This window comes from Fukomys damarensis, unplaced genomic scaffold (assembly GCF_012274545.1).
Source record: "Fukomys damarensis isolate Sample0158 unplaced genomic scaffold, DMR_v1.0_HiC HiC_scaffold_19, whole genome shotgun sequence".
NCBI classification, from domain to species: Eukaryota; Metazoa; Chordata; class Mammalia; order Rodentia; family Bathyergidae; genus Fukomys; species Fukomys damarensis.
The window spans coordinates 26,117,967-26,143,249 of record NW_022900931.1 but is presented as its reverse complement, the minus strand read 5'-3'; the positions used below and the strand labels follow the sequence as shown (position 1 = coordinate 26,143,249).

At 52.2% G+C, this 25,283-nt stretch overlaps 3 protein-coding genes across 7 annotated transcripts in view; 2 read left to right on the top strand and 1 right to left on the bottom strand.

Moving 5' to 3' along the window:
- Positions 1-5,285: 5,285 nt before the first annotated feature.
- Positions 5,286-10,221, top strand: Cd27 (CD27 molecule). 3 transcript variants are annotated; one of them, XM_033766325.1, is made up of 6 exons: positions 5,286-5,498; positions 5,611-5,742; positions 9,128-9,266; positions 9,367-9,488; positions 9,632-9,751; positions 9,876-10,221. In XM_033766325.1, the coding sequence occupies exons 1-6, from the start codon at positions 5,363-5,365 to the stop codon at positions 9,998-10,000; spliced, it is 774 nt and encodes a 257-aa protein (XP_033622216.1). In that variant the 5' UTR covers positions 5,286-5,362; the 3' UTR covers positions 10,001-10,221. The 3 variants fall into 3 exon arrangements, with proteins under 3 accessions (XP_033622216.1, XP_010609916.1, XP_010609915.1); XM_010611614.2 differs by having other exon boundaries at positions 9,128-9,301; positions 9,399-9,488; positions 9,736-9,751; XM_010611613.2 differs by having other exon boundaries at positions 9,128-9,301; positions 9,399-9,488.
- A 1,358-nt stretch (positions 10,222-11,579) lies between these two features.
- Tapbpl (TAP binding protein like) lies at positions 11,580-18,916 on the top strand. Of its 2 annotated transcripts, none has more exons than XM_010611619.2 (7): positions 11,580-11,896; positions 13,125-13,289; positions 13,366-13,638; positions 15,803-16,141; positions 16,707-17,012; positions 18,111-18,194; positions 18,351-18,916. In XM_010611619.2, the coding sequence occupies exons 1-7, from the start codon at positions 11,821-11,823 to the stop codon at positions 18,392-18,394; spliced, it is 1,287 nt and encodes a 428-aa protein (XP_010609921.1). In that variant the 5' UTR covers positions 11,580-11,820; the 3' UTR covers positions 18,395-18,916. The 2 variants fall into 2 exon arrangements, with proteins under 2 accessions (XP_010609921.1, XP_010609920.1); XM_010611618.2 differs by having other exon boundaries at positions 13,059-13,289.
- Vamp1 (vesicle associated membrane protein 1) overlaps positions 13,688-25,283 on the bottom strand; it is a 12,168-nt gene continuing 572 nt past the window's right edge. The window contains exons 2-5 of one of the 2 annotated variants that reach the window (XM_010611615.3): positions 22,839-22,965; positions 22,462-22,620; positions 21,821-21,872; positions 13,688-13,929 (exon numbers count right to left, since the gene is read on the bottom strand). In XM_010611615.3, the coding sequence (XP_010609917.1) occupies positions 13,769-13,929; positions 21,821-21,872; positions 22,462-22,620; positions 22,839-22,965 (499 nt within the window). In that variant the 3' untranslated portion in view covers positions 13,688-13,768. Of the gene's footprint in view, positions 13,930-19,270; positions 21,447-21,820; positions 21,873-22,461; positions 22,621-22,838; positions 22,966-25,283 lie in introns of those variants that run through there. The other variant, XM_010611617.3, reaches the window with a different exon arrangement.

Sequence of the window (25,283 nt, the reverse complement as noted above, 5' to 3'; positions counted from 1 at the left end):
AGACCTTTATTAGTCTGGCCAGACGGCACTCCCGGAGCCAGGTGGCTCAGAGAGGCAACTGCTCAGGGGCTGAGGTACTTTTTATAAGGTTTTACTAAACAAAGAGTCAGGGAATTCACAGAACAAGACTGCAAACACATTGCTTATCTTATGCAGGAAATGTTCTAGGGTCACCTTTTGTCAAACCATTTGCCCCTAGGCGGGCTGTTAACCAAGGTAGCAATTAGCATATGAAGAAGCGCAGTCTGGCCTATTAGCATGGAGTCACTTTAGCCTATTCAAGTCTTACAATCTCCTCTGCTCTATCTTTGCAGTCCACAGCTTTACTGGAGCTTCTCTTCTGGCCAAACTCAAAACATTTTAAATCATTCTGCTGGGCTCTTTGCTCTTGTTTCTCAACATAGATCTATCTAAAAGCCCCCAGCAGCCACCATATCACAGCCTCAACATTAGACTGCCTTGAAATTTCTTCTGTGAGATTAATTAGTCTGCCACCCGTAATCTCAGCCTCTGGCAGACTCTGGACATTTGTAAAATGCAGGCAAACTTCCTTCCAAGCCATAGCAAACACTGTCTGGAGTCCAGCAGCCGGTGCAGTCCTTTCCAGCAGGAACCTCCTGATCATGGTTTACTGCCTTCCGGTCTTCTGAGCCCTGACCAGAATCTCCCATACAGCATGGCCCCAGGTGTTCCAGCTCTTCTCTTGCAGCCAACACTTCAAACTGTTCCTAACTCTTCCCTTCCCACAAGCCAGTTCCAGTTCATAAAGGCTTCCGTTCGTAATTGGCTGGCTCCAAGTCAGGGTGGCACATGGCCGGGGCAACAGTTTGTGGTGGCAGAAGACAGCAAAAGCAACAAGAGACCTTAACAGCATCTTTCTGCCCCTTTTATCCCATCCAGACTACAGGGATGAGGGGGTGCACATCAATCACTCAGGTGTACTGGTTTAGTAACCACACGTCCTTAATCCCAGCATCACACATTCCAGATTCAGCCACCTCTGAAAAAAAGAGCCCCATCATATGTGCGTGAGGCCTTGCGGGGACGCCTGAAAACAAGCCATAAGGGCTGTGATGTGACAGTTGTGGGAAGCCATCTTCTTCACTATTGGGTGGGACTTCCTGCAAGTCCCCTCCCGCAGTGTGGTAACCTCAGGACCTGAGGACTTTGTGTCGCTAACAGTCTCACCCCATTCCTACGTTCTGGCAAATATCATCACCGCTAACCAGGCCTTATGGTGCAAAACTGTAATCCCAGCTACTCAGGAAACTGGGGCGGGGGGAGTTTGAGGTCAGCCTAGGCAGTTTAGTGGAGCCTGTCTCAAATTAAAAAAGCAAAAGGGATGGGGCTATAGCTCAGTGGTAGAGTGCTTACCTAGTCTGTGTGAGTATGAAATGCAAATAAGCAAAACAAAACAACCCAACAACAAACCAGACTTCCCTGCTTGCCTTAACTTTCAAGACAGGGAAGGGGAGGTGGGGTGGCAAAAGGGCCTGTGGGAAGGAAGTAGTCTGGAGAAGAATAGTGAGATGGGGACATCTGAGGAGAAACTTGCCAGAGGGGACTAGAGAGCTGAGGGCCACTGGCTGCGCCTAGACCAGGAACCACTGCTCACCTCAGGCCTCCATTCTGTGGGGCAGGACCCAGGTTGCCTTCCTCCTGGAAAACTGTTGGCCAGAGGAGGGAAGGTGGGTTTCTGGACTGGGTTCTTCTCTGGGGGAAGGGAATGAGCCTTCTGTGAGCTCTGGCCCATCCAGGTGAGCTCCCTGACTGGTCCCTTCCTCTTGTCTCCAGGCCTGAGGAGAGGAACATGTGACATCTCCTTGTGGTCATCTTCCGCTACCTTCTTAGCCTCTGCATAGGCATGGTCTCCTCCACAAACGCCGTGCATCTCTGAAGGCACACACACACACACACACACAGAAGCCCCAGAAGCCCTTCTCATTTTGGGGGGTGTCATTATGAAAGCTGTTGTTTCCCTAATTTCTCTCTCAGTGAATTTGTTGTGGATAGGAATGATATTGATTTTTGAGTGTTGACTTTGTATTCAGCTATGCTACTGAATTTGGTCATTAAAGCTAGAAGTCTTTTGGTGGAGTTTTTGGGGTCTTCTATGTAGAGTATCATGTCACCCACAAATAATGGTAATTTAACTTCCTGTCTTCCTATCCTTATTCTTTTTATTTCTTTCTCCTATCTCATTGCTCTGGCTAATGTTTCCAGAACAATATCGAATAAGAATGGTGACAGTGGACATCCTTGTCTTGTTCCAGATTTTAGAGTGAAAGCTTTTAGTTTTTGTCCATCTAGTGTGATGTTCACTATTGGTTTCTCGTAGGTGGCTTTTATCAAATTGAGATAAAGAACATCTATTCCAATATTCTGTACAGTTGTTTTTTTTTTTTTAATCATGAATGGGTGTTGCACTTTGTCAAATGCTTTTTCTTCATCTATTAAGATGATTATATAGAAGCTGGGCGTGTTGGCACACGCCTGTAATCCCAGCACTTGGGAAGCTGAGGCAGGAGGATCGCTGTGAGTTCGAGACCAGCCTGGGCTACATAGTACCAGGTCAGTTTCAACTACATAGTGAGAGCCTGTCTCAAAAAACCAAAAAAAAGAAAAAAAATCATATGGTTTTTGTCCTTTGCTCTGTCAATATAGTGTATTACATTTATTGATTTGTGTGTGTTGAACCATCCCTGTATCCTGGGATGAATCCAACTTGGTCATGGTGTATGATCTTCTTGATGATTTGCTGCATTCTGTTTGCTAGTATTTTATTGAGGATTTTTTGCCTCTATGTTTATTAGGTGTAAGACCTAAAGTCTCACTTCCACTCCACGGAGCGTGAACAGCCAAAAGGCCTCCACGATGCTGGGCCCTAACACCCAGCAAGGCTCCGCGAACACGACAGAGAACCGAGAAACCCAGGAAGGAACACACCAGGTGAGATGGTAAAAGAGACCTTTATTAGTCTGGCCAGATGGCACTCCCGGAGCCAGGTGGCTCAGAGAGGCAACTGCTCAGGGGCTGAGGTACTTTTTATAAGGTTTTACTAAACGAAGAGTCAGGGAATTCACAGAACAAGACTGCAAACACATTGCTTATCTTATGCAGGAAATGTTCTAGGGTCACCTTTTGTCAAACCATTTGCCCCTGGGCGGGCTGTTAACCAAAGTAGCAATTAGCATATGGAGAAGCACAGTCTGGCCTATTAGCATGGAGTCACTTTAGCCTATTCAAGTCTTACAAGAAGGCCTGGGAGGCCCGGCAGGGCGCCCCTGAGAGGGCACTGTGTGAGACTGGGAGTGTGAGGCCCCAGGTACGGTGGAGACCCCAGAAATTTGGAGAAGGCGGGAGCATGGGACATCTGAGAGAAGCTACAAGGAGGGAGCAGAGCAGGCCCTAGAGAGACACCATGGGAGTTACCACCGCTGGAAGTGCCCTAGGGGCACAGCCACCAAGCCCTTTGGAGCTCTCAACTTGCCACACATTGCCTTCATCGCTGAAGTGGAGCTGTGGGATTTAATGTTTCCCTGCTGGACTTTGGATTTACTTTGGTCCCTTTCCTTCCTATCCTCCTGTTTGTTCCTTTTGGAATGGGAATGTCTATCTTTTGCCATTAAAAGTTGGAAGTGTTTGACTTTTTCATTTGCACAGGGGCTCACAACTAAAAACTTGCCTTAAATCTCAGAGGAGACTTTGGACTTGGACTTTTCAGTAGTGCTGAAACTGTTAGGTCTTTGGTGACTCTTGGAGATGAACTCAATGCTTTTTTGTATAAAAGGTAATGCATGAGCCTTTGGGAGGCCAGGGTGGGATGTTATGGCTATGTTAAGATGTCCCCCCAAAGCCTCGTGCTTTTTCAGAAGTGGCTGAGTCTAATGTGGGACTGATTCATGGTGGAGTGAGCCTGAGGGTGCTAGGATTAGAGGGTGTGAGTGCTGCCCACCCTAAATAGTCTGAATAAAAGGGGCAGGAAGACACTATTAAAGTTCCCTGTTGCCTTTGCTGTCTTCCACCGCCATGAACTGTTGCCCCTCTGCCATGTGCCACCCTGCCTTGGATCCAGCTGATTATGGACTAAAACCTCTACAAACTGGGAGCTAAATAAACCTCTCCTCCTTTAACCTTGGGTGCTGGGTATTTTGTCTCAGCAATGAGAAAAGTAACTAAGACAGTGACATATGTGGCTTCTCCGTTGAGTGGAGCCCCCTGAGGAGCTGTAGAGGGGCTGGGATGGAAAAAATGAAGAGAAAGGAAACTGAAGAGTGAGACAGAGAGAACAGATATCACAGATCTACCAGGTGCGACCACAGGGCTGTGACATTTCATGAGCTGTGTGGAAACAACTGCAAAACCACAAATGAAAAGTGTCCAGGACAAGCAAGCTACTCCCTGTCTCAGCCACAGGGGATCCTGGGAGTAGAGAGGACACACTCAGCTCATGTTCCCAGAACAGAGCGCAGCATCCCACATCAGGTTCCCAGGAGAACTGGGGAAACTGGACTGGCCCACATAGACCCACCCGGGTGCCCAAGGCCCAGTGGAGACCACCCAGTACCGGTCCAAGCAGAGCAGGCAGGGAGGGGGAGGCAGCACGGAGTGAGGAGGGGGTGGGATCTGGCAGGCGGCAGGCAGTGCCTTATTGCAGGTGTGAAGATCAGAAGGCACTCATGATCTCCTAGCCCAGCGTGACAAGAAGAGACACAGGCCCGGGTCTCTGGTCTTTGAGCCAGAACAACACGGCAGAGAGCACTCATGGCCATAAAAGCAGACCAGGTTGATGCAAAGTCAGTTCTGTCCCCACCTGGCACAGCGCATCGATCGATGGCTGTGCGGGGCGGCAAAAGTCCTGCCGGACCAGGGGCTCCTGTGCAGAGTCTGGTTTCCATATTCCTCCGACCCCAAGACTTTTGGAGAAAAGTGTGTGAATCCAAAGCCAGTTCCCCTTCCTTCTTAACATTGTTCATCTCTGAAAGGAGGGGTGAAGTAGGGGAGAGAGACATGCAGATTACCAGTATCCTGGACAGAGAGCCACGTGGGCCTCTGGGTGTCCAAATCTGCAAGGCACAGAGATGGGTGACTGTGTGTGTGAGAGAGAGGGAGAGAACAAGGAGAGGAAACATCTTTGAGGAACAGTGAGTCTTAGTTTGCCCTTTAACACCCTCCTCCCCATGATGCAGAAAAGGGGAGGTGGAGGATGCTGCTATGAAAAATAAAGACCCAACCGCAGCAGAGCCCCGCCTGCCACCCAGGTCCAGCTTGCATTGACACAGGGCGGCTGCCCAGGAAGGGCGAAGAGGCGCCAGCACCCAGCTATAAGCAGCCAACAGGCAGACACAGCGCCCTGGGCAGCATGGCCTGGCCATCCCCTGGCTGGCTCTGCGTGCTGGGGGCCCTGGTGGGGCTCTCCGCCACCCCGGCCCCCAAGAGCTGTCCAGAGAGGCACTACCGCTCTCCAGAGAGGCTGTGCTGCCAGATGTGCAGGCCAGGTAAGGAGGGGCAAGCAGGGCCTGGCGCAGGCAGGAGGCAGGACAGGCGCCCTGCAGAAGCCCCCGGGCCCAGGACAGCAGCCCCCAGGCCTGACCCAGCCTCTGCCCACAGGGACATTCCTGGTGAAGGACTGTGACCAGGACCTGGCGCCTGCTCAGTGTGACTCGTGTAAACCAGGCCTTTCCTTCTCTCCAGACTACCACAGCCGGCGCCACTGTGAGAGCTGTCGCCACTGCCACTGGGGTGAGACAGGCGAGCCTGTGCAGGCGGCCACCCAGGAGAGCGTGCAGGGGTGGAGAAGTGAGGAGGGAAGTGGGGTTCCAGGGTAAGGCAGGTGCTGATGTGGGGGAGGCAATAAGCAGGCTTGAGGGGCCAGTGAAGGGGCTGAGGGATAGGATGAGACAACAGAAAGAGCAACATGGCTGAGTGTGGTAGTACATGCCTGTCATCCTAGCAACTCAGAAGGCTGAGGCAGGAGGATCACCTGAACCCAGGAGTTCAAGGCCAGCCTGAGCAGCACAGGGAGACCTTGTCTCCGGAAGAAAAAAAAGGATATACAAAGAGGGAAGTAACCCTGGGACCCTGTATTTTCTACAAATAACCAACTCCAACCCATAAAACACTGTGTTCACAGATTTCACATTTATTTGCAAGCTGGCTATTTAACAGTTGCAATACATTTTTTTTTCCATTCAAGTGGTGATTACAGCAACGTGTGCATTTATCTAAATCATTAGAACTATACAAAGAAAGACAAAATTGCAGTATATGTATAGATGTATAGTAACAAAACTGTAAAATAGTGGCTCTATACTATATATATATATATTTTTTTATGGAATTAGAAGTTTTTAACCTACTCTTATACACTATTTGTACTCATCAATCTGTTTTTTCCCCTGTTAAATTTATTGGTACATTTAAATTAAACAATATAGTTACATTTATCATTGGGCTCTTGTACCTTTACATGATATGTCTTGGTTCAGTTGCAATACATCTTTCTAAGGAAATAATATAAGCCAGGAGGTAATGACCTCCTTTGCACAAAAGCCTTTTGGTGAGGGGATGAGTATGTATGTGACCAGTGTTTTTCTTATTTTGCAACTTCATCTCTTTTAAATTAAGAGACACAGTATCTGTATCTGTGCTTATGGGCTCTATTGTTGCTTCTCCATCTTAGCCAGAAATTCAGAATTGTGTCAGAGTACACCACAAGAGCAGGCTCTAAAGTGGTTCTTTTGAACCAACAATGTTCTCTGGCAACACAGTTCTGAGAACTCCTTCCCTGTAACTGCTGTACTTAGCCGCACCTTGAGATTGGTCTCATGAGGTCTTTTCCTACTGTATTCTTTCAAAAAGAAAAGTTTCTGTGTTGCTGCTTACCAAAACAGGCTTCTGTCCCTTCTGTCTATCAAGTTCTTAATAAATTGCATACTTTGTTAAAAGAAAAAAAAAAAGAGTTTTGTGGTTGCAAATCAAAGAGCTACATCTTGTAGCTCAGTGGTAAAGTGTGTGCTTAAGATGCACATGGTCTTAGGCTCCATTCCCCACCACACACACACACACACACACACACACACACACACACACACACACGAGCAGACCGCAGCTTTGGTTTGTGTCTGTTGGCAGGCGCTCTTCTCTTCCTGGCTGTGCCTCTGCAGGGCTGAGCATTTTGATCAGAGTCACCCACTCCGAGGCCCCACCAGCAGGCTTCTTCCTCACAGAAGAGCCGGCCTTGGCCCTGCTCTGATCCCAACCCCCAGGCCACGCATGGATCTTCTCTGGTCCCAGGGCACTCAGGCAGCACCTGCTACAGAAGGCTCCCCACCACACATGGCACCGTGCCTGGCTCTGTCTCTCGCATCTTTAGGGTCAGGAAGGGCCTGGACTTAGCTGGCTTCCTTGCATGAGACACGCTGAATGGACACACAGCTGCAGGCAAGGGCACTCCGTCCTCACCCCTCTTCCTTCTTAGCAGAACCTCAAGAGCCTCCCACCCTGTCACTCTTGTCCCCCTCGTGTCCCCAGTGTCTCCTGCTCTTCCCTGGTCCTTTCCACGGTGGTTCAGTTCCTGGTTAGCTGCAAGGAAGCTCAGTTCAGGTAGCAGGTGGGTCAGAACCCAGGAGAAGTCCCGGGGTGGGATGGAAGGGACTTGTCTCCACCTGGTCCTGACAAAGGTCTAAGCAAAGAAGCAGCAGAGCTGAGTGAGCTCCCTGGTGTCCTCCCTTCCTGAGTGCTTCTTCCACCTGTCCCTGCTCCTGGGACACCAGGATCCCAGTGAGTGTGCAGCCAGAGGGTCCTGCAAGCTGGTCCCACATCCAGGTGTCACTGCCTACCCCCCAGTTCCCTTCCTTGCAACCCCAACCCCTGCCCAGCCTAGAGCCCCTCACCATGGAGGGGTGGGGAAGGATTCATGTTTTAAAGGCAAAGGATATTTTAAAGGCAGGGGATGTCTGTAATCAGTAACTCTCCAGGGAAGTTAGAAACCTGGCAGGATCATGCAGCGTCCTATCTGGGGAAGCTGGAAGGAAATGCCACACCTGGGACAAACTCGCTGCAATTTCAGTCACCCACGTGGATGAGCCACACGAGGGGCTCAGGAAAAGCAGCCAGACACAAATGGGTTCACAGTGCACCATGCCAACCCACACAATCAGTGTACGGAGCTAGAAGTCAGAAGCATGGCCACTCCCCAGGGCTGCCAGACTAATCTGATTCTCAAGCTTGCATTCAGCGCACTGTAACTCTACATACATACCACACTTCCATAGACATTAACAAAGCATCCATGAGTAAGGAAATAACATGGTATAAGCTCTTTCTGCTTTGCAGTTTCCATTTCTGAGCCTAAGAACTTTCTTAAATTGCCAACTTTTCTTTTTTTGTTTGAGACAGGGTCTCACTATGTAGTGCAGGCTGGCCTTGAACTCCTGGTGATCCTCCTGCCTCAACCTCCCAAGTGTTGGGATTACAGGCATGTTTCACCTCAACCGGCCAACCTTTTTCTTTACTCACAGCTATAACAATGGTGAAGGCTGCAGGTATCCACGAAGGAGGGGCAGGCCCTTGTGTGGGTGAGGCAGAGGGGATAGAAAGGACCCAGAATGAGGCTGGGGATGTAAGACCTAAAGTCTCACTTCCACTCCACGGAGTGTGAACAGCCAAAAAGGCCTCCACGATGCTGGGCCCTAACACCCAGCGAGGCTCCGGGAGGTCGACGGAGAAACGAGAAACCCAGGAAGGAACACACCAGCCTAGATGGTAAAGAAATCTTTACTAGTCTGGCCCAACCGCACTCTTGGAACCAGGTAGCTCAGAGAGGCAACTGCTCAGGGGCTGAGGTACTTTTTATAAGGTCTTTCTAAACAAAAAGGGAATTCACAGAACAGACTGCAAACACATTGCTATCTTATGCAGGAAATGTTCTACGGTCGCCTTTTGTCATACCATTTGCCCCTGGGCGGGCTGTTAACCAAGGTAGCAATTAGCATATGAAGAAGCACAGTCTGGCCTATTAGCATGGAGTCACTTTAGCTTATTCAAGTCTTACAGGGACTGGATTGTGGAGCCACAGGTGGTTGGAACCCAGCGTCCTCTGCCCCCCCACCCTCCTCTTTGCCAGGTCCTGCCACTCACAACTGCAACATCACCGCCAATACTGAGTGTGCCTGCCCCGTGGGCCACCAGTGCAGGGACACGGAGTGCTTGGAGTGTGACCCCCTCCCAGAACTGCCTGCTACTCAACCAGTGGCCCCAGGCCCGCCCCATCCCCCTAGCCTCTCCCCACTTGCCAAGAGTAAGTTCCAGCCCCACCCCAATCGGATCGGCCATTGCTCCCCACACCCATGTTCACCCTCCCAGCATGCCCTGGGGGCTCACTCATGTCTCCCCAGAGGTGCTGGAAGCCAGGACTGTTGGGGCGAGGCAGACTCCAGCTGACTTCCAGCAGATGCCAGGCCCAGCTCTCCCCACCCCATGGCCAGGTGAGTCCCCCCATCCCCTTCCCAGAGAGAAAGCAGAGGCCAGGCGGGTGCTTCTCTGGGGAGGGTGACAGCAGGTCCAGGTACGGGTGCAGGGTGTCAGGAGAACGAGGCGAGACCCTCTGGGGCCCTGTGTGTCCCCACAGCCCCCAGGTCCCTGTGCAGCACAGACTACACACGCGTCTATGTGATCTTCACTAGCATGCTTTTCGTTTTCACCCTGAGCGGAGCCCTATTCCTCCACCAACAGAGAAAATGCAGAGCAAGTAAGAGACAGAACCCAGGCCTCCCCTCCTGCCCTTCCCAGCCATCTCCCTGCCTGTCCCTCCGGCAGCCCTCATTCCCAGGCCTCCTGCCTCAGGCACTCTCTCCATCACTCTCCTCCTGCAGACAAAGGAGCAGACCCCGGGGAGCCTCTGGAGCCCTGTCCTTACAGCTGCCCGCAGGAGGAGGAGGGTCACACTGTCCCCGTGCAGGAGGACCACTGGAAGCCGGAACTGCTCTCCTACCCCTGAAGTGGCCAGGAGCTGAGGGAGGGTCTTCCTGATAGAGAAAACTTTAATAAATGAAAATTTAGGAAATGTCACAATATAAGATAACTTCTGGTCTGAGACCAAGAGCAAGATCCTCCTGGATCAGAGACCAATGATACATTGCTACTCTGCTGATCAGACTTTTTTTGATTACCTTGGAAATTTCTTCTATGACATACACATGTATTTAGCTGATGTCACAATTTTTTACTACATTGTATTTTTAACGTTCGTTGAGTTTGTCTAAGTATGGCTTGAAAAAAATATTAAATTAAAATTTCTACCTTCTAAAAAAAAAAAAAAGATAACTTCTGCCCCTCAGCCAGCTTAGTTCAGAATCAACCAGTACCGGAGATACCTAGCCTCCCCACAAAAGTTTGTAAGTGAAAAGAACCACTGTTAGCTTTGTTAATGAAACAAGCTCCCTTCCCCCTGGCTAGAGTAGGCAATTGAATAAATCTAAAAGGTAACTTCCCTTACAAAGAACTGCATCCAGGTTGAAATTCAACTGCCTTGCTATAATGTTTTGGGTATCTGAAAATACAATGTAACCAACTGAGTAAGATCAAAGCTGTAAAACCCTATAAAAGTAAGAGTTGTAGCCCAATGGAGGTGTAAGACTTGAATAGGCTAAAGTGACTCCATGCTAATAGGCCAGACTGTGCTTCTTCATATGCTAATTGCTACCTTGGTTAACAGCCCGCCCAGGGGCAAATGGTTTGACAAAAGGTGACCCTAGAACATTTCCTGCATAAGATAAGCAATGTGTTTGCAGTCTTGTTCTGTGAATTCCCTGACTCTTCGTTTAGAAAAACCTTATAAAAAGTACCTCAGCCCCTGAGCAGTTGCCTCTCTGAGCCACCTGGCTCCGGGAGTGCCGTCTGGCCAGACTAATAAAGGTCTCTTTACCATCTAGGCTGGTGTGTTCCTTCCTGGGTTTCTCGGTTCTCTGTCGTGTTCCCGGAGCCTCGCTGGGTGTTAGGGCCCAGCATCGTGGAGGCCTTTCGGCTGTTCACGCTCCGTGGAGTGGAAGTGAGACTTTAGGTCTTACAGAGGAGTCGATCAGGGCACCGCCATTAGGTGTGATCGATCCCCAACGATGGAGTAAACTTTTTTATTTTACTTCCATTCTGCTGCCTCTCTGTGTCACTTGCCGTCTCCTTCCGTAACATTCCCATGGTAGAGCTCTGCCCCACGGGCCACCCAGACAGCGAGATCCCGCCCCATCCAGTCCTCCTGTTCTCCAGACCTTTGCTGCGCCTGCACTTGACAAAGTGCCTTTCCTAGACTGCAGTGACAAGCGCAGGAACCCAGCGCGTGTGGCCCTGCTCTGCAGGAGGGCCCAGGCTCGCTGTAAAACACTCTTCTGGAAGTGAAAGCCCCACGTGCAGTATCCCTGTCTCAAAAAAACCTACCACAACATGGGCAAAATAAAAGTTACAGCTCCCACCCACAGTTCTGGCTTCCTCTCTGCAGCTCCCCGCTGAGGTGGGGCAGAGTGGGTGTGGCCCCTGGGGTTTCTCTGGCTCTCTGGGTGCCCCCTCCCCATGGTTTACAGCCCCTTTCCTGGTTCTTCCATGGTGCAGCGGTGACTGGGCTTGGGGTTGCTGGGAAGGGTCAGGAGGACACAGCAGAACTCTGGCTTCCCCAGAGGCAAAGGCAGCCACAGTGACATCTGCTCAAGTGAAAGTGAAAGAGATCCAGAGGCGACGAAGAAACCCACGGCCAAGGAGGGGTGTTCAAAGAGCTCTCCGAGCAGGCGTGGCAGCTGCTCGCGGGCAGCAGGCAAGGCGAGGAACCCCATGGGTATGGCGTGGGGCTGGTGGCTGCTGCTGCTGCTGCTGCTGTGTGTGGCTCTGTCCGGAGCAGCAGGAGCCGGTGAGTGGAGTCGGAGGACTGGCTGAGGAAGCTGGCTGGGGGCCCAGGTGGCCACCCTCTCCAGGGCTCCAGAAGGGCCTGGGGGCCAGGAACGGCCCCACTTCCCATTGCCTTCTAAGCCCACTAGGGGAGAGGCTCAGGAGCCAAGGGTGAGGAGAGAGACGGAGGACCCTGCAGGAACAAGGGAAGAGGGCTCCTCTCCACAAGCGGCAGGGAGCCAGGGAGCCACCATCCCGCGGGAGGGAGAAGGCTTTGGCCTGGGAGGGGCTCCCTAGCCTAGGAGATCTAGGGAAGGGGCGCTGGGTGGGGGCGGGGAGGCCACACAGTGGCAGAGGGCAGAAACCGGAAGATGGCTGTCACCGCCCACAACAGCCATTGCCTGGCTCCTCTTCCCACAGCAGTATTTATTTGGTCACTTACTTGTTTTTGCTGGGAGTTGCTTTGACTGAAAAAGCAGTCTTTCATTCATAATTGGAATAAGAATAAAAGCACAAACCCCTGGCAGATCCAGAATTTTAAGTAATTCACAGCAACTGGGCATGGTGGCATATGCCTGTAATCCCAGCACTCAGGAGGCTGAAGCAGGATTACTGTGGGTTCGAGGCCAGCCTGAACTATTTAGCAAGACCTTGTCTCAAAAAAAATTTTTTTCCACAGCAAAGCCAGGTGTAGTGGTGCATACCTATAATCCCAGGGCTAAGGCAGGAGGATAGCTGCAAATTCAAGGCAAGCCTGGGCTACACAGTGAATTCAAGGCCAGCATGAACTACACTGCAAGACCCTGACTCAAAAAAAATCCTAAAAATTAAATAATAATAATAATTCACATTGGGACCAGGGATATGGCTCAGTAATGCAGCACCTGCCTGGCAAGCATGAAGCCCTGAGTTTGATTCTTGGCACCAAAATAAAAAATAATAAAATAATAATAAAATAATAAAATAATAATAAAATAATAATAATAATAATAATAATAATAATAATTCACACCAACAAGTATTTGCCCAGCATGGCAAACCAGGAGGATGACAGAATGCAGGTACACAAAGTCACCAGGGCCCCATGGACAACTCTGACCCTAAATGACTCTGCATGGGCCCCAGGAGGGAAGCAGCTGAGAAGTGACCTGAGCGAGGACACTCAGCCCAGAATGTCCCCGCAGAGCCCCAGGCAGCAGAGCAGCTGTGGCGGCCAGTGGACATGATCTTAGACTGCTTCCTGGTCACAGAGGCCGGGCACCATGGGGCTTTTGCCAGCGACATGACCAGGGAAAAGGCCGTGCTGGTGCTGAAGCAGGTGCCGGTGCTGGACGATGGCTCCCTGGAAGGCTTCACTGACTTCCAAGTGGACATGGTGGCCAAGGGTGACCAGCCTGCCATCTTCGAGGCCTCAGGTAGGTGCTGTCCACCCTGTGTTCTTGCCCTCCGGGCCCACACCCCGCCCGACCTCTGTGTCCCCCTTCTCCCCAGTGGACCAGGTGCAGATCCCACAGGCTGCATCACTGCTCCACGCTGACTGCAGTGGGAAGGTGGTGACCTGTGAGATCTCCCACTACTACCTCCAGGCCAGAGCAGAGGCCACTGCCAGGCTGGCAGCCTCGTTCATGGCCACCGTGCAGGTGTCCAGACAGGGACCCAGTGTCTCTATGGTGATGAGGACGACTGAGGACGCAGGTGACAGGGCTGCCCGGCATCCCACGCTGAACCTGCCCCTGAGCCCCCAGGGGACCATGCAGACCACAGGTAAGAGCACAAAAAGCAAGCAGCAGAAAAGAAATGCTGTTTCTTTAAAGCAGCAAGAGGGTGAGGCCGATGCTGGTTCAGCTCATGCAGGTGGGAACAGTGTCACCTGATCAAGAGGACTTGATTTACATCAAGTGGGAACATACTTCTCAGACTGTTGGTCTGCTTGAGCACACCGGGTACTCTGTTTTGAGGGATGGAGTCCACTCTGTCCATGTGGTTGGCTCAGGGCACCGAGCCCCAAGGGAATGCTAGGAGGCGCTGAGAGGCAGGGTCTCCCACAGAGGCAGCCTGTGTCACATGAAAGCGAGAACACAATGATAGGTCTCTCCAGGGCCCATCTAAACCAGTATTTTGCCAGCCAGGTACATGGAAGATGAGAGGGCTGTTCTATCCTTGGAAAATCCTAGAATACTAACCTTTCTGAGGCCCAAACTAAATGCATCCCACCATATCAGGAAAGAAAGCTAGCTGAGCATGGTGGCGTGCGCCTGTGATCCCAGCCCTGAGAAGGCTGAGGCAGGAGGGTGCTGAGTTTGAGGCCAACTTGGACTACCTGGTGAGTCCACAGCCTGACCCTGTCAAAGGGAGGGAGGGGGGAAAGAGGGAGAGGGAGAGGGATACATGTGTCCAGTGTCTACCCTAAGCCTGACGTGGTGCGGTATTACCCCACTCTGTGGAGTTTTCTAACCTATAAAAACGTGAATAATAGAATGTGTATGAAGACACTGTACCTAGACACTGATTGTCACTAGTCTGTCCCTGCTTCCCAATATGCAAATACAGATGCACCTCTCTGGATTGTGACGTGTTAGTTTCTCATGAGGGACAGAGACGCTCTCCATAATCACAGAGCTGTCATCTCAGAAGCAAACTGAGGGGGCCAGTGGTCCACCCACGGCACAGTGTATAAAGAATTTAATTACAAAATCAACCATCAGATGGCACATTATCCCCAGCACCCTTTGCTGGCAAGTGACAGTGTGGCAGTGGTAAGGCCGTGTCGTGCCTGCTTGGCCTTCACTCAGCACCCTGAGATATTTCTAAGTTGATATACTACTTTCAAACATAAAGTGCAAATGCAAATTTCTCCAACTGTCCCCATTTTTTTATAGCTCTTTTTTAAATCCAGGATTCAAACAGGGATCATGCACTGCATTTGGCTACTTGCTCCTATTCTTCAGCCTAGACCACTCTTCCTGGGCTGGGGATTTGACTCAGTGGTTCCATGGCCTGCCCCTTGCAAGCACAAGGACCTGAGTTTGATCCCCGGTACCACACACACACACACACACACACACACACACACACACACAAGTAAATAAATAAAAAATAAAAAACAGACCACCCTTCTATAGCACCAGCTTTTGTGTGGTGGTGCTGGTGGTACTGGGGATGGAGTCCAGGCCCTTCCCACAGCTACATCCCTGAGCCTCCCGGCCTCCCCTTCCCTCTTGTCTTTCTTTCTTCCTCTTCATACTGGGAATTGAACACAGGACCTTCACACTGAGCTACATTCCTAGCCCTTTTTAAATTTTGAGACAGGGTCTTGGCTAACTCACTAGGTTGCCGCAGGCTGGGCGTGAACTTGTGACCCTCCTGCCTCAGTCTCAGAGTGCTGGGGTTAGGGGCATGTGCCGGCACACCCGGTCTGACCTTGACATTGCTGGAGTCCAGGCTAGCTGTCCTGTAGAACATCGCACTACTACACATTTGTCTGCTTGTTCTCCTCATGATCTGATTGAGGTCCAGCATGTCTGGGACAAATACCAACAGTGTACACTTCGTAACCTCTCATCACAGTCTTCTCAGCAGCCTCGCTCAGCCCATGAGCCTGGTGACACCGAAAGCCTAGTGACCAGAACAGCCAGGCTCCGGAACCTGGCAGCTGCACTGGCATAGCCAGGACAGTGGCTGGGAAGGAGAACCACGGTGTTGCCCATGTCTCCTGGGGACGGTCCATCACTTTCACCAGCCCATCTCATGGGTGAGCGATGATGTGCACCAGGCTGCTCTTCCAGGGCCCCATGTCTTTGAATTTCTGCCAATGGGAAATGAGTGACTTCACTGTCCAGGCCAGGGGCAGGGCCGGTGCACCCGTAGCCCAGAGAGCAGGTGACCTCAGGAGGAAGCATCCCCAGGTCACCCCATTGTGTCTCCACAGTGGAGTTCCAAGTAACAACACAGACCCAATCCCTGAACTTCCTGCTGGGCTCCTCAGCCTCCCTGCACTGTGGCTTCTCCATGGCACCAGGCCTAGAACTCATCCGTGTGGAGTGGCGGCGGCAGCACAAGGGCAGCGGCCAGCTGGTATACCACTGGAGGACAGGGCAGGGCCAGGCCAAGCGGGAAGGTGCCACCCTGCTGCCCGAGCAGCTACTCAGGGCTGGGGATGCCTCCCTTACCCTGCCTGGCCTCGGGGTGAAGGATGAGGGGACCTACATTTGCCAGGTCACTACCTCTCGGTACCAGGCTCAGCAAATCATCCAGCTCAACATCCAAGGTGAGGCCAGGACTTGGGAGGGCGCTTCCTGGGAGGTAGACTGAGCTCTCTTGGCCACACACCATCTCCACCCTAGGCCTAGATGGCCTCACGGGGTCTCCTGGAGCCTACCAACTCCACCAAGAGCCGTCCAGGCAGACCCTGCTGCCTGCCAGGCCAGTCCGCAGGTCTCCGCAGGTCTCCCCAGTCCTTTTGGACGGTGTCTTGAGGAGCAGCAGGGGACCAAGAAGGGGTGGAGGGAGCAGTCCTGACCAGGAGGTGTACCGTACACCTCTGATTCCCTTTAAAGTCGCTGGCTTTCAGTGATGACAAGAAGCAAGTCATGGGGCTGGGGTGTAGCTCTGCAGCATTTGCCTAGCATGAGCGAGGCCCGAAGTTCCACCTCCAGGACTACCCAGAAAGAGGAAGAGGAAAGCCATAGCTACAGCCAGCATCCAGGGGGACCCCACCGCCCACCCTTTGGGACACTGGGGCCTCCACACCCCACACTCGGGGCTTCGGGCTCAGGCTCCCCATTGGCCCCAGATGGACCCCTCAGGAATTTTATTCCCCATTCTTTCTCCAGCTCCCCCCAAAGCACGACTGAGCTTGGCAGAAAGCACCCAGCTGCCCACGCTCACCTGTGAGGTCACTGGCTATTACCCTCTGGACGTGGTGGTGACGTGGATCCGAGAAGAGGGCAGTGGAGCCCCAGCCCGAGTCTCGGGTGCCACCTTCTCTAGCCTCAGGCAAAGCATGGCAGGCACCTACAGCACCTCCTCCTCCGTGACCGTGGACCCTGGCCCAACGGGCAATACTTACACCTGCCAGGTCACCCACATCTCCCTGGAGAAGCCCCTTGCAGTCAGCACCAGGATTGTCCAGAGCACAGGTACTGGGTGTGTCCTCCCCGCCCCGCCTGTGTGGGCTTCTGGCTCTCCTGCCCCAGCTGTCTCTGGCCTTGTGCTGCCACCAGCACACTTTGTCCAGTCCCAGCTTCACGTTCCTGCCCGTCCTGTCTTTCCCAAGGCCACAGCCTCCAGTGGCTGGACAATTTGCTGGGGGAGTCAGTGCTGAAGGACTCCTGACCCACCCTCCAGCTCGGTCCAGTTGGACACAGGACCAGGGAGGCAGGGACAGGCCAGGTGCTAGCTGAGGGGAAGGGACACACAAGATGGGAAGAACAGCACACGGAAAGGGCAAACTGTAAAACAGCCGAAAAAGAAGTGAAGAAACTGCCAGTTGTTTGGTACAGCTAGAGCCAAGGGTAATGTGAGAAAAGGAAAGTGGCTTGAAACTCCAGAGGTAATGACATTTACAGAGCCTTTACATGAACCAAGTACTGCAGTAAGCACTTACACATTAAGTACAATCCCATGTGCTATGACTCATTCTTATTTTTTGAGACGGAGCCTCACTATGCTGCTCAGGCTGGCCTTGAACTCCTGGGCTCGTGATCTGCCTCAACTCCCTCGAGCAGGAACTATGAGTACGCCATAGTTCCACCACCACTGTGCCTGGCACAACTCGGAGAGCTGGCACTTGCAGATGTGAAATCATGTGCCCAAGGTCACCTACAAATCAATGGAAATGAGAAAATGGGAAACAGACACTGTGATCTCCTTACAGGCTTAACCTTGTAACCTCAGTGGGCCTTCAGACTGGAACATCACCCTGAAAGTCACTGAGTGCAGTTGAGAGGGGCAGGAGAGACAGGAATGACAGGAGCTGCACCTTGAAAGGCAGGCATCCAGGAACAGGGCTTTATTAGGTTGCTTGCTACACAGCGTCTCCCAGAGCTGGGGCTGTGCCTGGGGTGCATGAGCTCCCCCAGTTTAACTGTCAGGGCTGATGGCCCCCAGCCTCTCACAAGCAGCTTCTGCAAGGCTGTCCTGTAGGGGGCAGGGGAACCGCCTACGTGAGTAGCACTCTGCACACACACTCAGCTCAGCAGAGGCGATGACCCCTGCCTGTGCTGCTGCCCCTGCAGAGTGGGAAACGGCCACCGGAATCATCGCTGCCAGCTGCCTCTTCCTTCTGGCACTGCTGTTCCTGGGGCTTCAGAGATGGCAAGGTGAGTGCGCACCCGAGCCCTGGCTGCTCACTGACCTGCAGACCCACCTACCAGGAATGTAGCCCGACGCCCATGTTCCAGGCCCCCACCACCCCAGACAGCCTCTCGCTGTTGGGGCGACCCCAAGTGAATCCATCTTGTTCCCTTTTCTCTTAGCTTCTTCAACAAGGCATATCAAGGATCCAAGGCACTCGGAGTAGGCACTGCAACCACAGCGTAGCCTTATTCTCCACAGTGCTGCAGACCTAGGAAGGCCTTCAGCAGGCCCCAAGCCTGGGCCCCAGCAGGCGACCCTTCCTCCACCGTGTGCCCTGGGTTGCTGGTCAAGGCAGAGAAGGGGAGGTGAGGGGCACCAAGAAGCCAGACATCTGGGTGGAGGTGGACGCCAGAGGGCCACATGTGAGGTGAGGTAGAGAACAAAAAGAAATGAGGAAGGAGTGGGGGACAATGGGCAGGCTAGAGACAGGGCCCCTCACAAATGGAGTGCTGTCAAAATAAAAGCCTGTGTGTCCACTGAGGCAAAGTCTCCCATCTTCTGGTCTCTCTGTGGTGGTCCCTACCAAGGCCTCTCCCAAGTCACAGCTGTTCCACCTTGGTCCTCAGAGGCACAGCAGGGCTGTCTGCTGGTCCACGCAGCCCTGAGCTGCAATTATGTCCTGCGCCTTCAGAGGAATTGCAGGACACCTACTCCTTCCCGTGGAAGACAAGCATCTCCCTTCACTCATTCCTACAATGTGCGGGGTCAGCATGGACACACGGCCTCAGCAGGCGTGTGAGGACAACGGGAGAGGAGCTGGTGCAGAAGGTGTTCTGCATCCCGGACAGAACAAGCAGGCTGGGGCCAGCAGAGGAGCTGAGCAGGGCTGAGCACCTGCCGTGAGATGCCCACTCCGCTTCCTGCCATGACTTCCTCCCTCCCGTGCCGCGGCAGGTACATAGTCGAGCACAGACCACTTCCTCTGCCGCAACACTCACGGCACAGGTGGCCCGCCCACCCGCAGCCTGAGGACGGCTGCAAGGATCAACTCGCCCACCCTCCCATCATGCCAACCCAGACAATAACAGAGCCGGCTGAGTAGTAGGAATCTGTATTTTCTGCCTTTGTTCAGAATACATGAAACTGGTAAATACACCACATGCCTTTGGTGGAAGTACAACTGTTAGCATTCTATACAAGGAAGAGCCTGGGGTCAGGAGGAGACAGAGGCGACGACAGACACACAGTGGAAAGCCCACGTCAGCTAACGGCAAACCCAAGATGGGGACGCGGGAGCTGGCTTCATCCGACTGCAGAGTCCTGGCTTCAGCTGTGCATCTGCTCATGCACACGGGGAGTGGGAGGGAGGGGAAGGGCAGACACCAAAGAGGCTCAGGGTGCAGTGAGAAAGAAGTGGGAGGGCAAACACCCCAAAAGAACAGAGCCAGCTACATGGGGTGTGCTTGCCTGAGAGGCAGAAACACAAGAAATGACCCCGTGCTTGGCCAGGTGGCAGAGAGTGGGTTTGCTCCAGCTTGAGATGCATCCAGACAGTGGCTCTTCTACTCCAGCAGTGACCCCTGCACTAGGAGGGGGCCCAGAGAGGTGAAGACCTCCAAGGGCGCTGGAGGTGCACTGACTGCCTTCTTCCAGCTCTTCATCCCGCCCTGGCGAGGACGGAGGGAAGGCGGGAAGGCAGGAAGGGAGGATGGCTTGTGGTGAAATGCTGCTGATGGGAGGAGCGTTCTCGGGCGCCACCTGCTTGTGTACCAGTGGACAGAAGGCACTAAGGCCGTGGTATTTCGCAGCCTGTCCTCTTCCCTAGCACCTGGGCTCATCCTATCCTGAAGCTCAGCGATAGCTCCCAGGAGCTGCAAGGTGGCACGTGCCTATAAATCTCAGCACTCTGGGAGGCTGAGGCAGGAGGATCTTAAGTTCAAGCCCAGTCTAGGCAACTCAGCAAGACTCTTTCTCAAAATAAAGATTACAAAAAACGCTGGAATATAACTTACTGCAAAGGATCTGGGTTAAATCCCCTGTACTACCACCAAAAAAACCCCAAAAAGCCCTCAGGATAGGATAGGCTGAGCTGCTCCCATCCTCAGGCCACTCAGGTCGTAGAGTCTGCACACAAAGTATGCAAAGATGAACAGAGGGCAGCATGGGGTCAGATGGGCATGGGAACACTGCAGGCAGAGCAGAGTGGACAGGCAGCTCTCGCTGCATGGACCATGACACACACCTGCACACCTAGCACTGACCGTGCGGCCCCACCAAGACGGAGCTGCGGGACTCCCCTGGACCCTCAGGTCAGCAGCCTGGGGAAGGACCTCTTGCCCCAACCTGTCTTAGTACCTGGAGTGGCATAAGAGAAAGGGTTCCGTGGGAGTCCAAGGCTCACCTCTGACACACACACACGTTCCTTTATCAGCGGGAAGGGAGGAAGGGGACCTTATGAGAGGGCAAGAAGCTGCTCCTGCAAGCTTGTTACTTTCAAAATAGGCCCACGACTAATGGGCATCCCTGTATGCCAAGAATTAAAATTGACTCAAGAGTCTCTAACTTGGGCCAGATGAAACTCCCTGGTGCCCTTGTGAACAACACAGAAAACAGAGAGACAGCTCCTTCTAGTAGAAGCAAGTGGGACCATTTCTGAAACAGTCTCAGTGAAGACTTGTTTTGCAGGCCGATAGGGAACAAAGTAAATGGCTGTGAGGTCCTCAAAAACACAGAAAACCTTGGACTAACAGATTAGCAAGAACTGTGAAATGCTGGCTGGACTCTAAGCAGGTACTGCATCAGGACCACGCTGGCCTGGGCCGCTGACGGCCCATCACCACTTCCCCATCTGCTCAGGCCCCTTCTCAGCAGCCTTTCTAGGAGATGCCCTGGGCACCAATGCCCTTCCCCTACCACCAACCCTGCCAGCGTCTTGGGTCACTCAGCCTCCCCCGCCCCTGCCTTGGCCACCAACTCTGTCCAGCTCTGGGGAACATGAGAGTGCATAGGAAGGGATAGGGAGAAGGTGCAAGCTGTTGCTCTTCAGGTAGTGACTTCAAGACTGTGCCACAAGCAGCATTTCCAGTGTTGAGGAACAGAGTGCAAATGAATGCAACCAAAAGGGTGTAATGGATGATGGGGAAGCCCGGGCCAGGAGGGAGGGAGGGAGGCAGATGGGAAGTTTGTTGAGAGAGCAAACAGGAGGAGGAGGACATGAGCTCAGATGGCAATGGAGAACAGGGAAGGGATGAAACATTCTTAAGTAAAAAAGTAGACTGGACACAGGAGTCAGGAAGTCCCAGATGGAGAAGAGAGAGACAGGAGAAAACAAGAGGGCAAATTACACCAAGTTACCAGACATCCAGGCCTTCCAGTCGCAAGTGCCCCAGCCCCACAGTCTCCCTCTGACCCCAGCCAGGGAAAAATAGCACAGCCCCAATCCCCTGGAGCAGGTACAAGGCCCATCTACCAACAAAGTTCCCCAGTGCAGCCCTTCCTCCCTCCCGAAGCCCGTGACAGTCCCACAGCAGCGGTCTCCATACCTCAGTCAGAGCAGCCCCACTCCCCAGGCAGGCAGCAGGCAGGGCTGGGAGGAGACTCCAGGACCTTCCCACCTCGTCACCCCATCAGCCACCTCAGCGATACTTACTTACAATAACTACCACGATGATGGCACAGATAGCTCCCAGCATGATCATCATCTGAGGAGACATGGAGCACATGTGAGCCAGAAGGAACCACAACCAGAACTTCCTCCACCGTCCGACAGGGAAGATGAACCCCTCATCCATCAGACCCGCAGGCCACTGAGCAAGGACCCCCCCTTCCCATGGGACTGAAGCCCAGCACCACGTCAGCAGCTCTCCAAGAACAGCACAGGGCAGACAGCTGGCTCCTGGGCACTTGAAAAGGATTTCCAATGGAAAGGCAGACTTTGAATCTTTATTTAATTGGTCTGATTTGAATTTCGGGCATCTCCAGAAGTTGCAGATGTTCTAGAATATATTAAACCTGAGCTCTTGTGGTGCTGTTGGGCCTGTCTGAGGAAGGGCCAGCAGGAATTCTTGCAGGAGACTCCTATGAGGAAAAGCTACAAACTCACTCTGAACTTCTCAGGGTGGCACTTTCTCCGAGTGGCTCTTAACACTCTAGCCTACCCTGGTGGCCAATGTGGGCATTCAGAGTAGGCACTCATTTCCTCCCAAGAGGAAATCCATGCAGGACACAGAGCCGGCACCCTTCAGGGGAAGGACTGAGAGGAAAAGAAAGCGGGGGGACACAGAAACTCACCTTGCAGTTTTTCCACCAATACTTTCTCTTTAGCTTGGCAGCACTGCTCTCAAACTGTGACGCTCCTGCCTGCAAGGCATCAGCTCGGTCGTCCAACTCTGACAGTTTCTGGTCTCTCTCCAAGACCTTGTCCACATTCACTCGCATGATGTCCACCACCTGTGGGGGATGCACAGACAAAGCTGCCATGTTTCCTGCTCAAGACAGAAAGAACATCTGGAGGGTCACAAGTCCAAACCTACACAGCGTCCTCTAAGGGACGCTCTATCCCCCAGGGCTTTTGACCATCTCACTATAAGAATGAGAACAGGTGAGATGCTCCCTCCTGTCTCTGAACTTCTGTGACTAGAGACTCTCTGAACCGCCCATCCACCTACCTCCTCCACTTGTGCCTGGGTTTGCTGCAGCCGTCGGTTGCTGGTCATGTTGGGAGGAGGGCCGGGAGGACCCCCACCAGGGGCAGCCCCCTCCGTCCCTTCAGCAGGTGGCTGAGCTGGAGCAGACCTGACAAGTGGAGAGAGAGTACACACAGTGACCAAAACAAGAAAGGAATGGCACGCATGGGCCAAAGCAGGTGTGAGTAGGTTCATGTTGAATCCCTTGGCAGTTCCAAGTAGGGGGGGGGCTGCATAGAGGCAAAAAGCAAAAGATGAAAGAACCGGTAGCAACTTTTAGATGGAGCTCAGTGTGATTAGAAGATCTTGTTTAGGGAGAGCCCCTGACCCAAAGCCAATGGCTACAGGGACAAACGTGCTAGCCTTGACCTAAATGGCCTTTCTCTGGCTGTAGAGCCTTCACATGAAGCAAAATGGGAAAACCCAATCCAGAGTAGGAGAAAGATGAAACCCTCAGGACAGACCAACAAATGAAATTGCAAGGCTTGAATATAAAAGGAAGAGGCAAACTGACAGCTGCTGTTTGTCAGGATCCAGTCACTCATTACATTGCACGCAGTGATTAGTGGTTCAGGCTGCTGCAATGGCAACCCGGAGGGTCAGCAACAGCAAGGTCTACGGAGACTGACTGAGTCGGGACTGTTTGTTTGCAGTGTTTTTAGCAGAGAAAACAGGGGCTTTACTTAGATTGAATCTGGGTGCCTGAAACAATTACATTACTAATGGAAACTGTTCCAAGAGCACAGGCAGGAAGGAAACATGCTACAGAGTGCTCATTGTAGATGCACCATAGACATTCTGCTCCCTTTCTAGGTCTGGCAGAATCTCAGGAAGAGACCCTAGCTCCCTCCGTCCCACAGAGATATCCTGGTTTTAGGTTGACACTACTGCATACACATGCAGACTGTCCTCCTTTTCAGTACCACTTATGGCTACAGGCTGAGACTTAGGAGGGAATAATTTCACTGTGGCGTCAAGGTAAACTTCTCTCTACATTCCAAGATATGAAGACTAAATTCACATGTTAACAAATTCCCGGGTGCCTAATCTAAAAGACAAGATTTTTCTCCACCAAAGAAAAAAACACAGGCAGGGGCAGAAGGTCTCTACAATTTGCCAGAAAGCAGACTTCCTTAGGAACTCAAGGAAAAGTAGAACTTACAGAACATACTTCACCAGGACAATTCCAAGAATAAAAGCCCAAGAGGTTAAACCATCACAAAGCTTCCAGAAAGGAGATTCCTTGACTAATTATCATAGAACGAATACTTACAAGTTCCTCTGCCCTAAGTGAATTTCAGATTTTAAAAAATACACCTTTAGAAAAGCCAAACTACCTGATTATATTGACTCATCCCCATTTAAGGATTCATTTTCATGTTTCCCTGCAAGGCACAGACAAGGAAAAAAAAAAAAAAAGATACAAAACTAAGGGAGCCATCAGACTCTTGGGCTGCTACTGAGCTAGGCATTCTTGATCTAGACTAAGGGCAAAATTTCAACGAGTAGGGAGCAGTCAGTGTTGGAAGAAGTCCAGGATGGTGGCACCAATGACAAGAGTAAGGTCAGAGACCTCGTGATTCCCTGCTGACCACCATGCTTTCTTCATCTCCTTCTATCCATCTCACACGGGGTGCTATGTGGAATCAAGTCATCTGAGAAGGGGTTCCCCCACCCCAAAACGAAAACTGGACCCAGCACTTTTCCAACATGCACAGACTATTAACTACAGTCTAACCTTAGAAACCAAAGAGAAAACAGTATTTGCAGGGCTCACTTTGCTTACTACTTTTTGGGAGTCGGAAGCACTCAGCAGTGACATATCCAGGGACAGTTACAACCCTTATGTAACACAAGTACATCTTTCCTCGTATCTGTTACGAAAAGAAGCAGTAAAGATTCATCTAGCAGCAGACCAGAGCTCCAGCCAGTAATCCGAAAGAAAAACTTCTACTAAACACACTGCGCTCCTGACAGCCACAGCTCTCCTCGGGAACATGGGAAGAGGACAGTGCTGAGGATGGCTGGAAATTACACTGTGCGTTGTAAGAAAAGGTCAGTGCTCAGTTGTTTCTCCTCCAGATGCCTGCCTGGGACTTGATGGCTCAAAACCACCTAGTCGGGTAGCCTTGGCATGAACACGCGATTACACGCCACCGTCCCTCGAGTCTTAGAGGGGCGCCGCTGGCACCGGAGAGCTGGCCGGTTAGCTTCTGGAGCTCTGCACCTCCCAAGGCGGTCAGTCTCATTCTGGGTGAGAAACGCACACGAATCTAGAGACCGCAGGGCTGGCTAAGCACAGACTCGGTCCGAGGACCAGAAAGGGTCTTTCCAGCACCCCGCTGTCTGTCTCCGTGGCCCCCTCCGCCCATAGGAGGAAGAGGGTGCCACGCACCCGGGACCCCGCCTCGCTGCCCGGCCGGGGCT

Excerpts from the sequence above, each read along its gene's own strand:
- Cd27 (XM_010611613.2), top strand. The coding sequence starts at position 5,363 with ATGGCCTGGCCATCCCCTGGCTGGCTCTGCGTGCTGGGGGCCCTGGTG. Across the intron at positions 9,489-9,631 it reads TCTCCCCACCCCATGGCCAG|CCCCCAGGTCCCTGTGCAGC; the intron begins GTGAGTCCCCCC and ends GTGTCCCCACAG. Across the intron at positions 9,752-9,875 it reads ACAGAGAAAATGCAGAGCAA|ACAAAGGAGCAGACCCCGGG; the intron begins GTAAGAGACAGA and ends CTCCTCCTGCAG.
- Tapbpl (XM_010611618.2), top strand. The coding sequence starts at position 11,821 with ATGGGTATGGCGTGGGGCTGGTGGCTGCTGCTGCTGCTGCTGCTGTGT. Across the intron at positions 11,897-13,058 it reads GTCCGGAGCAGCAGGAGCCG|AGCCCCAGGCAGCAGAGCAG; the intron begins GTGAGTGGAGTC and ends ATGTCCCCGCAG. Across the intron at positions 16,142-16,706 it reads CATCCAGCTCAACATCCAAG|CTCCCCCCAAAGCACGACTG; the intron begins GTGAGGCCAGGA and ends TTCTTTCTCCAG.